The sequence below is a fragment of the Canis lupus genome, chromosome 27, assembly GCF_003254725.2.
Source record: "Canis lupus dingo isolate Sandy chromosome 27, ASM325472v2, whole genome shotgun sequence".
Taxonomy (NCBI): domain Eukaryota; kingdom Metazoa; phylum Chordata; class Mammalia; order Carnivora; family Canidae; genus Canis; species Canis lupus.
Window position 1 is genome coordinate 13,313,656 of NC_064269.1, and position 16,589 is coordinate 13,330,244.

The 16,589-nt window shown below is 38.4% G+C and overlaps 1 protein-coding gene across 1 annotated transcript in view; it reads right to left on the bottom strand.

Annotated features, from left to right (window-relative positions):
• The window catches only part of LRRK2 (leucine rich repeat kinase 2), a 139,803-nt gene that overhangs the window by 23,276 nt on the left and 99,938 nt on the right, over nt 1–16,589 (bottom strand). Inside the window, 2 exon segments of the mRNA XM_025455630.3 lie at nt 8,565–8,725; nt 14,958–15,148. Coding sequence (XP_025311415.3) covers nt 8,565–8,725; nt 14,958–15,148 — 352 coding nt within the window.

Below are 16,589 nucleotides of genomic sequence, written 5' to 3' on the forward strand. Positions count from 1 at the left end.
GAGAGAGAGAGAGAGAGAGAGAGGCAGAGACACAGGCAGAGGGAGAAGCAGGCTCCATGCACCGGGAGCCCGACGTGGGATTCGATCCCTGGTCTTCAGGATCGCGCCCTGGGCCAAAGGCAGGCGCCAAACCGCTGCGCCACCCAGGGATCCCCAAGACAGACTTTTAATAAATAAATAATGGTGTGAGTTGTCTGTTAAAGAGAAGAGTAGCCGCATCACTCCTTACACCTAATAAACTTTTGATAAACCAAAAGTTTGAATGTAAATATAAATGTATGAAAGTACTGAAGACATACTCATAGCTAAGTTGATAGTACTTGGATGCAAAAGGTCTTCTTAATCATCATCTGAAAGTGAGTGATAAGAGCTGAAGGCTGAGAGTTGCGGAAGGCACATTGTCTTTGGAGAATTTAAAATTAATAAACAATTGCCTGCCCTGGCACAGATCAGCCCCATCATCCCTGTCCTCAGTGTAGCACTGGTGAAACATGTCAGGAAAATCAGACCCCAAAAGGTAAAAGAAACAAAAGTTTTTTACCTAAAAAATTTAAGCTCTACAACAGCAAAATGCCATAAACAAGGTTTAAGGACAAAACCTACACTGAAAAATATTTGAATATATGAGAGGCAAAGAGTCAACGTTAACTAAAATAAGCTTTACAAATGAGTAAGAAGAATGGACAAATGAATAAAGACACAAAAACAAATAGAACATGAAAGGAAAAATATGTCCTATGTATTAAAGATTGCTTAGCCTCAAATAAAAAATAAGCAAATAAACAAACACTTGGAAAATAAGAACATTAAGTTCTCACTTTTCAACTATTGATTTTGTGAAGATTAAAAAGAATAACAAGCCCAGAATAGGAGATGGGTGCTCTAATTTGAATATGGAGGAAATTTTAATTGACAAACCTTCCTAAGAGGCAATTAGTGTTTCAAAATTCAACATATGCACTCCCAGCAATACCATGCCTAGTAATTTAATGTTTAAAACATCAGTTTCAAAAAAAAAAAAAACATCAGTTTCATAAATGGACAATTTTAATTTACAATTATGTTAATTAAAGCACTGTCGATATATCAAAAAGTCAGAAAAAATTTAAATATATATCAAGATGTGGTTAAGTAAATTACAGTACATATAAGCAAAGAAATACTATGTAACTGCTAAATTGATGTTTGACGTAAAAAGATGTTCATGAAATATTAATTAGAGAAAGAAAAGTGAAGCAGAATTTAGATAACACATCTATAAAAAACTTAAGCACATACAAATCTAGATATTGATATATTTGTTACCAGAGTGTTAAGAATTATTGCTGCTAATTTATTAGAAACACATATTTTGACCTGCATAATAGGATTTCCTGCTTTTAACTCATGTCCTTAGGTTTTACAAATCAAATCTTATTCTAAAGTGATTTGGTCTGAGCCGCCTCATCAAAAACCAAAATGATTGGGGGACAGGGGTCTCAGGGTGTTAAGACCTAAGCTGCCAACATGATGTTTGATTGTCAACCTAAACCATGAGAAGATCCTCAAAACTCTTCTACATGTACTTTATCACTGAGGACTTTCCTGATACCGCAAATGCAAGTTCTTCCAAAATTTTCACCTTATTTTTAACTATACTTGTCACCAGAGTAGTAACAGGAAGAATAACCTTTCAAGTTATTCAGTGTATTCACCACTGAATTTAATTTGCGATGGAAATGAACAACTGTAACGTTACCTACCATTGGGAAAGGTTAGAAATAGGAACGTCTCTTGTATCTCTACAAAAGGGCAGTATTGCCATAGGAGCGATGATCTAGGATTAGGAATGACCTACGGTGCTCACAGACCATCTCACCACACTGCAGGGATACCCTGTTTAGCATCAATGGCTCTCAAAGACTAGAAAGGTCAAACACTAACTGAAATCCTAAATGTATATTTGTTATATTAGGCTGTTCAAATAAATCTTTTAACATGTGTCATTTCTACCCCTCACTAAGACAGAATAACCGGGACTAGACTTACCATCCTGCATAAACCAGTGAAATACCAGGCAAAATATATGAACCACTGGACACTAGGCACAGGACAGTAATCCCTGAGAGAAAGCAAACAAAGTGAGTCCTCTGACAACCCCACAGAGTTTCCAGCCCAAAGCACAGGGAAGGGAAACAAAAACAGAGCCTAGCACCCTCAAAGTTGACAAGAAAGAGCAAAAAGTTCAGGAAGGCAAAGCAGCTAGAATGTGCCAGGCATTGTGCTCAACACTTTATATGAATCTCTCATTTAATTTTCACAACAATCCACGAAAACAGATACTGTTATTAGGTACTATTGTTGAACCAAGAAAAGAAGTTAGGTAATTTCCAAGCCTCAGCTAGTAAGTGGTAGATCAAGAATTCAAAACCAGACAGTCTGACTTCACGGCCTATGTTTAACAGATTCCAGACAGACAAATGGTTCACTAAGTTGTATCTATCTTTGTATCTCCAGACTCCACTGTGGTGCCTAGAATGTGCACCACTGAGACAGATTAACTAAAGTAACTGACATTGTTTTGTTCTTTTCAATTTGGATGGAAGTCCAAACTCTACTCATATTTACTCACTCTCTTAACTTTTTGATTCTATCACAGACTAATAGTTTTAAAATCTTGAGTAAATACTTAGCTTCTTAAAGGTTTTTCTATAAATAACATTTCCCCCCATTGTGAGACAGTACCAAAATCTGAGCTGCCCATCTTATCACTGACTCATCAGGCAATGACACTAGTTATACGATGCAGAGACGGGAAACTTTTGCTAACAAACAAGAATATTTTCCAGTGACTCCCCATAACTGAAAGATTATATTATTTGGAATGATCTAAAAAGCCCTTCATGAGATAGAAAAGTGTTATTCTGGGCTATGTATCAGGAATATTTGTGTGAAACAAAAGACTAAAGATGTTCTTGACTCTCATTCTAGACCAGGGACTCTAGGTCTTGAATGCACCCTGGAATTACCTGGATATACTTAAATAACATCCATATCTGGGCTCCATCGTAGCTTAGCTAGAACTTAAATCAGAATCTTTGGGGATGAGGTCCCCATATTTATATATTTAAAAGTACTGTAGGAGCTTCTAACCTGTGGACAGATTGAGAGTTCCACTCCACACCTTCTAAAATAGAATTATAAATGATATAGCCCCACTAGATATATTTTTAAAGCTCTATGTGCTGTTATCTAATAATACACAGCTAGAATTGAAAGATACTTGGCTAAATAACCCTCCCTCCTCCATCTATCACTTAGACCATAAGAATTTGCAGTTATCTGAATAAGACCAGTCATATACCTTAGTACCCTTTGCCTGGAATATCTACTCCGGATCTTTTATTTTTTTGTTTGTTTGTTTGTTTTCTCAAACTTCCAGCTTATCCTTTAAGATATAATTCCAGAATCATCTCCTATATGAAGGAAGTCCTGAAAACTTACAACTCAGTTAATTACTTGCTCCTTTGTGCTCTTATCACTTTATCTTGAACTAGATAACCTACTGAAACTAACAAAATGCTTTATGATTATTTCTTTATAGCCTTATTTCTCTTGGCAGAATATGTGCTTTTTGGAGGGTAAAATATACATTTATTCATGCACATTCCCCAAATTCACCACTAGAGATATTGCTGACAGTTGGAGCAAGTGCAATATGCCGAGACCTGTTCTATGCTATTTATGTGGATTATTCATTTCACCCTTAAAACAGCCCTATGAGGTAGACATTATTTTTTCTCAATTTACACAAGTAAAAACTGAGCCCCAGACAGTAAATTTTTTTTTAATTTTTATTTGTATTTATGTTAGTCACACAGAGAGAGAGAGGACCAGAGACACAGGCAGAGGGAGAAGCAGGCTCCATGCACCGGGAGCCCGACATGGGATTCGATCCCGGGTCTCCAGGATCGTGCCCTGGGCCAAAGGCAGGTGCCAAACCGCTGCGCCACCCAGGGATCCCCCCAGACAGTAAATCTTGATGAACATCACACAGCTAGTAAGTAGTACCACCAGTTTGGTACTTGGCAAACATGCAATAAATTATTGCCAAATGCATGAATAAGTGAATAAAGATAATTTCCCCTTGGAGAATTATCATGACAATTATAACATCAAAATAATTGGGAAAATACGATTCATTGTCTAAAAACTATTTTTAACAATTTTTCAGATGAGCCTGCATTTTAACAAGTGCAATGAGTAAATAAGGAAAAGATCCATAGGTCAAAAATATGAGAAATTTAGGGGCGCCTGGGTGGCTTAGGCAGTTAAACATCTGACTTTAGCTCAGATCATGATCTCAGAGTCCTGGGATGGTGCCCCACCTCAGGGCCTCTCTGCTCAGCAGGGAGTCTACTTGTCCCTCTCCGTCTGCCCCTCCCCCCCAACTTACGTTCTCTGTCTCAAATAAGTAAATAAAATCTTTTAAAGTATGAGAAATTTATGTGAGGTCTGACTATACTTCACACAGTACACAGAAACATATTTTCTTTCCTTTTTTTACTTTTAGAGGAATATCAGTAGAGCATGTTTTATAATCTCTATCAGATAATAGTGTATAACCAGAGAATAATTTTAGTTACACAAAGATGACTGTATTTCTATGGATGTTGGCAGGGTTGAAGCCATCATTCAGCATTCACCTCAAGTCAACAGCGCAACTATGATGGGACCCAGAAATGACTGTCATTCTCAACAGGATATGATATAAATATATCCATTTAACTGAGTTAAAGTTGAAGCTCTACAAGTTATTTACAGTTGAAAGAATCCATCCCATATTAACCTTTCGAAATGTAAACAGACATTGCATCAGTCCTTGCCAATAACTGAATTGTTTCTAACTTGCATTCTACCTTTGATGCTACCTGGCAGGGGCTCTGCTCCCTGGTAGGTTGGATTTGCATCTTGTATGACTATGGACACTTCTAATGAGCTCTAAATTTTGGTTTCCTAATCTGCAAATCGGGAATACTAGTAAGAACTGTGCCAGACAGTCATAAGGATTAAATGAGATAATCAACCCACACAAAAGTCTAAGCACAAGGCACCACACTGTACATGCCACAGTTTGCTCCCATTCACATCTCCTCTCAGAAAATAGTAATGAACCCACTCTCACATGCACACAACAGAGTGAATGCACCACAGTAAGGGTTACTATAAAACATGCCCATCTACTGATACACACACAAAAGTTTAACAAACACAGTCTTTTGTTTCTCTAAAAGTCTCCAAGTTAAAGGTAATTAATATTAAGAAGAAGATTCATTTAAAAGAAAAAGACAGGAGATAACTAAAATCATATGAAAGGAGATGATTTTCTTCTCAAACATAATTGTTTTGGAGAAGGAAGAGTTGGTGATGGTGGTTAGCAGTGGTAACAGTTACTTAAAATTTGAGGCTGAGTTTAGGGCTCAGATAAATGGAAGTGCTCTAACAATAATGAATAGAATAATGATAAAAAGAAGGTCTGGGATATATGAGAAAAAATGCTTACAATGTATTAAGCAGCCTGGAGGAATAGGGGACAGAACAGAAAGGATCAGGCTTTGGGTTTTTCTGTCATGATCTTTCTTCAATATGTATATTATCCTACATTGATATAGCAGCAGGTTAAAAGGATCAGTAACAAGTATCTGGCTTGGCATGAAGAATCAATTGGATATTGAACTCTAGGCAGGTTCAGACCCAACCAGGAAGTCAGATACTTAAAACGAAGGGCAATGAGTCTGAACAGAGATGAACTGAGTGGGCTGCTAGCTGGTCCAGCCCACTGAGGGAAGTGGCAGGTTTGAACCTCAGAACACAGTCAACAGGGACCAGACAGATCCTCTGTCCAACTAGGTGGACAAGGCCTCGTCAAGAGGATTTCTACTCCATGAACACTGTTACTGGATTGCAGTTTGGAGGGGGAACAAGTTGCAGGCCTCAGTTGAGTGGTGTGGCCCACTTTCATATCACACGAGAATCATCAGCACATCTCCCAAAAGAAGACCCCTATCCTGGGCCTACATTTTCTAGGTGGGAGTGTATGAAGCCTATCGAATTCCATCCTCTAAGATTCTTCTTCCAAACCTGTAGTTGGTAATCTTTGTTGTTTATGGTCCCATCATTTTGCTTTATTTTTTTTTAAGATTTTATTTATTTATTCATGAGAAATACAGAGAGAGGCAGAGAAACAGGCAGAGGGAGAAGCAGGCTCCATGCAGAGAGCCCGATGTGGGACTCGATCCTGGAACTCAGGGATCACACTCTGAGCCGAATGCAGATGCTCAACCACTGAGCCACCCAGGTGTCCCCATTTTGCTTTATTTTTATTTTTTATAACGAAGATTGGATATTTAAGCCTCTTTAAGTACAAGTTAGAGCTGCATGTAATCTAGGAAAGAGATTTGGGATTTAAAGCCAAATAGCTCTGGATTCATTTTTCATTTAGATTGAGTTGTTATCTTGACCACTTACTGCATGACTTCCTACAAGTACAGAATCTTGCTGAGCCTCAGCTTCCTCACTTTACAGATGAGAAAGTAAAAGCTAACTTCCAGCCTTGACATGAGGATAAGATACCATGTGTCTGATGTATCTGGCACTGAGCCTGATACACAGCTGGTGCTCAAGAGATAATCACTTTATTATTAAACAACCCAGAGACACTTGCAGCCATAATATGTACTTTGAAAAGTTTATGAGAGCGTACACTCTACTTCCAACACATAGCTATGAAAAACAAAAAAGAGGATACATATTTGGAGCAAAAATAAAACCACACATTGCAAGCTGGGGCCATCTGCCTATCCAAGTACATAAGTAGGGTGGGAGGGTGAGGGGGATGGTTAGAGAACAAACTAGGATCTTTTGCTTTCTTAGATACCCCCCATTGTCTTCTGTCTGAGGCATGTGTTTTAATTGAGTGCCAATCATCAAGATGGTGTAATTTTATTTACAAGTAACAAACTATACAAGATTTTTCTAAAGTTGGAGTTATTGCTCCAAACATAAATCAACCCCTCAATTTTCTATTTCTGTTCAAACTGAAGACCAAAAGACAAGATGTCTGTACAGAGCACTTGCTTATGAATGTTTCTTATTAATCAGAACCTGAGGTTCTGATGAACCTGAGACTAAAAGGAGAATGGGAGTTGAGAAAGAAAGGAAGGATCGCACGGAGTAGACAGTAATCTGAAAGAACATATCTAAACACACAAGAGTACAGGAAGTGGATTTTCACTGGTAGAGAGTCAATTAACAGTAGATGTGATAGGATTACTAGAACAGGCACGACAAGTAGGGGTTGAGGATGACCATAAAAAGCAACATTAAACTTTTTTTTTTTTTTTTGCAACATTAAACTTTAAAGCAAGAAAATGATGTCTGTGATTTCTGGAGACCATAGACATAATGATATCCAGAATCGGTGTTTCACTTTACACAGCAACCATGACTCTTCATGCTATATAGGGCCAAAGAGAGAAGCCACATTATTTTTAAGTATTAAAGTATGAATGACAGGGGATCCCTGAGTGGCTCAGCAGTTTAGTGCCTCCCTTTGGCCCAGGGCGTGATCCTGGAGTCCTGGGATTGATTCCTACATCAGGCTCCCTGCATGGAGCCTGCTTCTCCCTCTGCCTGTGTCTCTGCCTCTCTTTCTCTCTCTACGTGACTCTCATGAATAAATAAATAAAATCTTTAAAAAAATTTTTTAAGTATCAATGACATAAATTTTGAAGAAAGAAAACCAAAATGCTGTGTTTAAAGGTTTAAATTCCTATAAGCAATCTATTAGAAGAAAGTATGCCTGTATCAAGAACAGTACAACTGAAAACTCTGGCCCCAAGTCCCTATCTGAAACTCTTGGGACAAGAAGTATTTAGGAATTTATACTTTTTTCATATTTAAGAGAGTTAAAAATGATGTATATAACATAATTACAGAAACTTTCAGTAGGGTCAGGGCCAGCACCCTGTACTCAAATGTGCTATATTTCTGCCATGAAACATACACATATTCAGAGTTTGAGAAACAAAGATCATAATAAACATCAAGTTAGTTCAGGTCAGATTTTGCTGTCAATCAGTTACAAGAAAAAAAAAATCTTTGGGTTTTCAAAGTTCTTTGGATTTCAGAGTTATGAAAAGGGGCTTGTGAACCTGTATTTGGCCTGCCTCATTTTGCAGTAAGTGTGAACAATACCTACTTTAAAACTTTTGCTTTTTTTTGTTTGTTTTTTTACACCTCTGGAGTATCTAAATTTTTTAAAGATCCAACTTTTAAATATATAATTTTACATCAAACATCCTCTATTTTCTGTTTTTTTTTCCCCTAGAAAATTACATCAGTAGATTTTTTTCCTCTACAGAATACAGTTATTAAAATCATAATATAGTGGTCACAATTATTCACACAAGATATATCTGCTCACAACATGATAGGACACAGTGTTCTCTTGATTCTCCTAAATTTACAACTGAAGTCACTGGTTATCCATCCCAAAGAATCACCATGCAAACCTTCTCACCTACCTGGTGTGCCCTCTGACGTCTTTATCCCCATTCTACAGCAATACTGAGCAATCCCATAGTCAGCAATCTTTGCGATGATGGCAGCATTGGGGTACAGGGTGAAGAGCAACACATTGTGGGGCTTCAAGTCACGGTATATAATCATGGCTGAGTGGAGGTATCTGTCAGAAAACATACAGGCAGTGTCATTAAAATGTGATTATATTATTATAACTTTTGTCATGATTTCCTTAAAAATATATGTCCATTTTGCAAAGCATCAAAACTTCTGTGCTAAGTTTGATCCCCTCAAAAGAGGCAGAGAGGGCAGCCCGGGTGGCTCAGTGGTTTAGTGCTGCCTTCAGTCCAGGGCGTGATCCTGGAGACCCGGGATCAAGTCCCACATCAGGCTCCCTGCATGGAGCCTGCTTCTCCCTCTGCCTGTGTCTCTGCCTCTCGCTCTCTCTCTCTGTATATCATAAATAAATAAATAAAATCTTTTTTTAAAAAAAAGAGGCAAAGAGATATCATAGAAGGAAATGAAAACATGAGCCAAATATTACAAAACCAGCTGCGCTTTTTTATTTTTTATTTTTTAATAATAAATTTATTTTTATTAGTGTTCAATTTGCCAACATACATAATAATACCCAGTGCTCATACCGTCAAGTGCCCCCCTCAGTGCCCGCCACCCAGTCACCCCCACCCCCCGCCCTCCTCCCCTACCACCACCCAATAAGAAACAGGTCAATCTTCATAAGTGAGTGATTTAAACTTTACAGCACAACCCGTTCAAGCAAAGTACTAGTTTTTGGTAACCTTTCTCTTAAATACCTAATAATCACATAAAAGGAATTCTGAATTCCCTCAAAGATCATAAGATTATTTTATAATTAGTCTAAAATGTAAATATGTTAAATAAGAGTTGGTAGTATTTTGTTATAATTCCAATTAATAGTTTTTATTCCCTTAAAATCATATAGGACTTTATCTTAGCTCCTAAAATTCTCTCTATTCCATTTCTTTTTTGATATTTATTTTTCTCTTATTAAAATGTTTCCTAAATTGTGGGAAAATATTTTTATCTTTTTCAGTAATAAAAAAAATCAACATAAAAAATATATCTAGCTATCAATACTATACTCTGCTCAAAGATGTAATTTACCTTAAACTTAATTCTATTATGAATTAAAGTTAACAAAAAACATTTTGGACTGAGAATTGGAATGAGTAAAACAGTGTCTTGGGAAAGGTGATCTTGGATGATGTTAAAGTCACTCCCGTTAGAGACTGATCCAATCAAACATAAGCAATAGAGTTGGACACTGCAGGTAAAGATTTAAAAACAAAATAAAGTTTCCATCTTAACCAGGTCTTGTCCATTCTAGGAACTCAGCCAGAGAGCCTACCACTGTGCTCCAACTACTAAAGTAATTCCATTACCACCTTTCCTTACATATTCACAAAATTCAGATTTCCCCTCCACTCCAATTCTGTTTTCCTGGCTCCATGATGTTAAATTTGCTATAATTCTCTACATAATCTCACAAGTAAATTATGACCTGCCTTGAAAGGACAATTTTTTTACAGAACTTAACAGAGGTAAATTCAAATCCTTTGTTTGTTTGTGGCTTTTGGTTTGGGTTCACATTGTATCCATAAATATTTACTCCATTACCTAATACTCATCATTGCTAGAGGGATTACGAGCCGAGTGGCGGCAATACTCTGAACTTTCCATTGCATGAGGGCCTACAGTGTATGTATCATTTAATTGCATCAGCTGAAGCAGAACTTTCTTTCTCTTCCAGGATGTAGTCAGGACATATGATGTTAGGCCTACTCATTCTGCTCTACATATTTTTGGCTGGAAAATAAGATAAATGTACTAATGAAGTTGACCTTAACAATAAGTAATGGACTAGAAAGAAAAATTTACTAAGGGCTTACTGAAAGGCCATTAGCTACCCTTGCCCTGCTGAAGAGAAAAGCTGGGAGATTAAGAAGAAAAAAGTTAAAGCGAAGTCATGAATAATTGAATAGCATCCAAATCCTTCCTAATGCATGCCTCTTTTAGAATATTTATAGAATGTAGACTCTTTCACAATACTTCTCAAAGGTTAAAAAAATAGTTAAACTTAATTTGAAATCATGTCAGTGGGAGGGAAAGATTAACTGGGTTAGTTAAAATGTTCAATTATAGAATTTAATCTTAAAAAGTACAGTTTTAATAGCTTCTAATAGACTAGCAAAATAGCTTTGGATATATTAACAAGTGTGGATCTTGCCTTATGAAAATAATTCAGCCATAATTTATGCATTATGTGACAATGAGTATTGTCAAATATTTTATTAAACTAAACTGGTCTAAACTCTGTTAGTCATTCTTTAATTGTGATTATCAGTGTTGCTAGGAAACCCTTTTTTTATAATTTAAAGTTTATCTCATCTTAAGTAGAACTATTCTAAAAATGAAATGCATTTATTCACTCTTTTAACAAATATGTATTGGGCATCTAAGAGGGCCAGTAACTAGGGGATACAAAGCCATCCTTATATCTTTGCTCTTGAGGAGTCTCATTCTAGAGGAGAGACAGGTCCTCGAACAAGGTTGCATAACTGTGGTGAGTACCAAATGCTAGGAAAGCCAGAGGTAGAAAAACAGACATAAAGATAGCAAAGCAGACTCTGCCAGGAGACTATAAGTTTTCAGCCTTGATAAGATAATATGTATAATCTCTGCCTTTCCCTCTTCAGCACCTAGCACAGAGTCTTGCATAGAGCCAACTCACAAAACATGTGCTAGAGAGGCCATTTATTATGGTGCAGTCGAGTTTCAGTGTGAAGATGGTATGTGAGCAAATTCTACAGAAAAATGTATTCTCTAGGCAGGCAAATTTGTGGAAAGAGACGAATGACAAGTGTCAAGACAAACATGGATGTCAATGAAGAGTCAAGACCTTCAGCATGATTAGAATAGAGACTGAGGGCAGTGGAAATGCAGGAGGATGGAGAGAAAGGCAAGAGGTACAAACAGTTTCAATGCCACACCAAGGAGTTTGGATGTACTTCACAGATAACTTAGAACTACCAGGGAATTTCAAGCATAATTAGATTTTTATTTTTGGAGAAATATTTTGATAATTCCCTAGAGGGACTGGAGCAAGGCAGCAATAGTGGCATAAAAATAAATGAATGGATGAAAAAGATAATGTGAAATAGTCAAAGACCTGGTGACCAAATTGATACTCATTTTGGGGAGGAGAGGAATAGTTTATTTTATTTTTTATTTTTTTTATTGGAGTTCAATTTGCCAACATTTAGCATAACACCCAGTGCTCATCCTGCTAAGGGGCCCCCTCAGTGCCCATCACCCAGTCACCCCAACCCCCCGCCCACCTCCCTTTCCCAGAGTTAGGTGTCTCTCATGTTTTGTCACCCTCACTGATGTTTTCATTCATTTTCTCTCCTTTTCCTTTATTCCCTTTCACTAATTTTTATATTCCCCAAATGAATGAGACATTCATGTTGAATGTTTGATGAATAAACAATGAATAATGCTTGTCCTTTTCCGATTGACTTATTTCACTCAGCATAATACCCTCCAGTTCCATCCATGTCGAAGCAAATGGTGGGTATTTGTCGTTTTTAATGGCTGAGTAATATTCCATTGTATACATATACCACATCTTCTTTATCTATTCACCTTTTGATGGACACTGAGGCTCCTCTGAGGAGAGGAATAGTTTAGATGTGATTACAAGTATCTTTGTCCATAAGTGAGAAATACAAGAGAAAGAAGATATTCAGGGTAGGAGGAAGGAGCAGAGAAAGGAAACTCAATTTTGTAAATAACGAAACACAGAAACTTATGGGAACTACAGATGACCGTATCTTCATAGGTAATTGAGAATTATGATTAAGAACTCACGGGAGAGGTACTGAATTAGAAATGAAAGCTAACCGTTGTAGGCGATACAGTAAAAGAATACGTAATGTGAAAAAAGTTCTTGTATATCCCTCTAAACAGCTCCATCGTTTAAGGGACTCTGGAGGAGTGTGATTGTATTGTTTCTGTAGTTATAGTTTCAGGCTGAAACACATTTGAGGAGACAATCCTTAATGCTGAGTTTTTAACAATATACTTAGTGCTGGTAGAAGATTAAAAGCTACTGAAATCCACTAGTCTCTGGTGGCACAAGATCCAGAAAGCTGTCCTAGCATCATGCTGAGAAGAAATCAGCCAAATTAAAGGAAAATATGCTGAGCTTTAATTTACTTCATCAGAAACTGCTGAATTTTGTTATTTAAAGGCTGCAGAGAACTAGAGTAAGTTATTTTAGAGATGAGGTCTTTCAAACAGTCATGAATGAAAAATAGTAATTCTTCATTAAATAAACTTTTTTAGGAATTACATGGAAGAATTAAGGGGAAATTAGGATCTGGACGTAGTTAAATTAAGGAAAGCAACTGATCCAGCTCTGAAAATCCATGAGGCATTGCTGCACACTGTCTAGATTCATTTAATACACGGTTCCCCCTGGTGTCCAAAGCAGATATACCCACCCAAATACAAACCTCCACAGTACTGTCTCAATAATAATCTATGTTTTTCAGTAGTTTCTGGACTCTTTCAGAAAAGGAAAATCTACTTATTTTATGTTCTTGTTATATTCTCTATGTACTATTGAGCTATATCTTCCTGGTTTGGTTTTATTTTTTTATGAGCAGTGTTCATTTGTTTTCCTATGACCCATTCCATTTACATTTCTGGATACTGTCTGAGAGGAATAGACACAGTATTTAAGAAGAGAAGGAAGAAAAAGAAATTTGCATCCACTGTGTGACTATATGAGTCAGGTACTGTTTTCCACCCTCCCTACTTCCTTTTTTCTCTCCCTACTGCCAACACATATTTATTGAGGGCCCACTGTTCTAAGTGCTAGGGACATGAAGGTGAATAAGATGGCAAGTCCCCACTATCATGGCCCTTAGATTCTAGTGGCAAAGACAAACAACAAACAAACTTTTTAAATGAAGACACAAAGCATACCAGGTAGTGATAAGTGCTATAGGTGCCAGAGAGACGTAAGGTAGGCAGGGACAACCTCCCTGAGAGGAGACCTGGAAGAAATGAGAAGTGAGCCAAGAGGGTATCTGCACATCAGGCACTCCTGGTCAAGAGAAGAGCTGGTATAAAGCCCCGGGTATATTTGAGAAATCTCAGAGAAGCAAGTGGCTGAGCACAGAGTGAGATGGGAGAGGGTTGATAACGGGATAAAGTACTTGATCCAACTTCCATGGAGAAAAACCACCATGACCGCCATGTGAAGTAGCAGGCATATGGGGAAAAGGTGAAAGCGAGTGGGAAGATTAGGCAAGGAGCCATAACAGTGGCTCAGATGCTTCCAGTAGGGAGAGACTATGAGATGTAGCTGTATTAAGATTTATTTTGATGGCAGAGCTGAAAATATTTGCTGAAGGATTAGGTATGGGATGTGGGAGAAAGGAAGGAATGGAAGATGACTCCAAGGTAAAATGAATGCATGACTGGAGATGGGGGCAGTGGAGGAGGAGGAAATCCAGACTTTAATCTGAGATGTCTTCAATTACCACAAAAGTCCTTGAAACATTACATATTAAGTATTAGTCACAGTTTACAGACGTTAACAAAAAAAAGTTTCGGAAGTGTAAAATCACAGTTACTAAGTGTGTAAAGCAGTGATTTCTCCCAGTCTCTTTGTCTCCAAAGACCATTGGCCTTTCCACTCTCTTGCTCTGCCTCCTGGTACCGGCTGGCTGCAAGGTCGGGTGTGCCTCTGACACAATCAAATCACTCCAATCCCCTTCAGAAATACAGACTAATCTTTCCTTATTTTTCTTCAAAGATTTTACTTATTTATGAGAGACACAGAGAGAGAAGCAGAGACACTGGCAGAGGGAGAAGCAGGCTCCATGCAGGGAGCCTGATGTGGGACTGGATCCCAGGACCCGGGGATTACACTCTGAGCTCAAGGCAGATGCTCAGCCACTGAGCCACCCAGGCATTCTCCCACTTTCCTTATTAGAATTATGCATGAGAACTAACACTTTCCTTGACACTTGAAAACCTAACCTATATTTTTTTAGGGGAAGGAGGTCAAGACAGGGTTAAGATCATGATGAGCTCTAGAACAGAGTTCCTGGATCCAAATGCTCCTTCCGCTGTCTATGAGGTTTTGCATGGTCTTCCTACTCTTATTTTATGAAATTACAAAATCTGGTCAGGGAAATGGTAGTTTTTTCCCCCAAGCTATTTGTGAAATGTTATGGGGACATGTTACTGGAAAGTGCAGATCCCCAAGCCTGAGAGTAAGTTAAGGCTCACTCTTGTCACACACACTGAGTAGAAAACCGTATGACCTAACTCATTACCTCAAGCCATCAGCCACATGTAGTGCAATTCTGTGCTGCAGAGTTCTGGTGAGACTGGCTTTGTCCTGCTGAAGCAAGCGGTCCAGCGAACCCTTGGAGGCCAACTCCATCACCAACATGCGAGGACGAATCCCAGCTGCCAGCAAAGATATTAAGCTGGGGTGGTGGAGGTGGCAAAGGACCACCAGCTCCTACAAAAGCAAAAAACATTCATGAGCACTACGGTCCCATTATTCTTCCGTAAGTGTATTAATGCTTCTCAGGGAAGCTGGATTAGAGCAAAGGTTCCATTTCCTCTTTGATCTTTTTTTTTTTATATTTTTCACATTTTCAGGAATGAAAAGCCTTTTAAAAATACATTTTGGGGCAGCCCGGGTGCCTCAGTGGTTTAGCGCTGCCTTCAGCCCAGGACCTGATCCTGGAGACCTGGAATCGAGTCCCACATTGGGCTCCCTGCATGGAGCCTGCTTCTCTGCCTCTGCCTGTGTCTCTGCCTCTCTCTGTGTGTCTATCATGAATAAATAAATAAAATATTTTTTAAAAATAAATAATAAAAATACATTTTGAATGAAAATTTTAAGTTCTAGCTTTCCTTTGGTCTATGTTTTTCAGATTTAATGCAGGGACAGTACACACCCTATGGTCACACTAACAGGTCACATCAGTCTTATCTAATGAATCCTAGCAGAGTCCTACTTAGCCCAGAATTTTGAGCAGCCACTGCTAATCAACTGCAACTGGTGTGTGAGGTACAACCTGCCTATCATTTATGGTTTAATGCCTAGAAAAGTTTACTGAGAGTGTTTAAGCTCACAGGGATATATGGTATCACTCCTCCTGAAAACTCTCTAACAACTACCTGTGACTTTTGGGTTAAAACCCCATGAACTTACGCAGCCTTCAGTGGCCTGATCTGATCTAGCCCCAGCCCATCTCTCAAACCCTTCTCTTCCTGTCTCCTATGCTTCATGCAGCATTCTTCTGCCACACTGATGTCCACTCAATTCTCTGCACGTGCCCAGCTCCTTCATTCCAGCCACAGGCCCACTGCCCATGCTGGATCCCTCTGCTCTAAACCCCTTTACCCTTCACATGGCCAAAGGCTTCTCATCATTCAGATCTTAGCTCAAATACTCTTACTCTCTCAGAGAGACCTGCCTTGAACCACTCTCACTAAAGGAATCCCTGGTGGCAACAATCTCTCTCCAAGGAGCCAGAGATACTACTTCAGCTTGAACAGAGACATCTCCATTCTGATGTGATCCTCTTCCTAGACCACATCCTGTGAGACTTTACAGTCTCCTTTATAATACTGTGGTTTGTGAATTCCATACACACTTTCTTCTGTATATTTCACTTTACGCCAAAACTCTAATTTAGTTGAAATTTAAAGTACATGTGGTATTAAATTGAGGCATGTTTTAAGCTGTGATTTCTGCAGAAGCTCTGCTTCTTAACAGCCAGCTTCAAAGGTGTGGAGTATCGATGCCAACCGCCTTTGTCAGGAAATGGGAGTGTGGAGAATTCTGCAAGCTGAAGAAGAAAGGCTGAATGCCCTGAGTGGGGATTTTCCAAGAACAAAAGCTCTGGACTGAAATCATATTTCCTTAGTGGTAAGAATCGTTTCTTCCC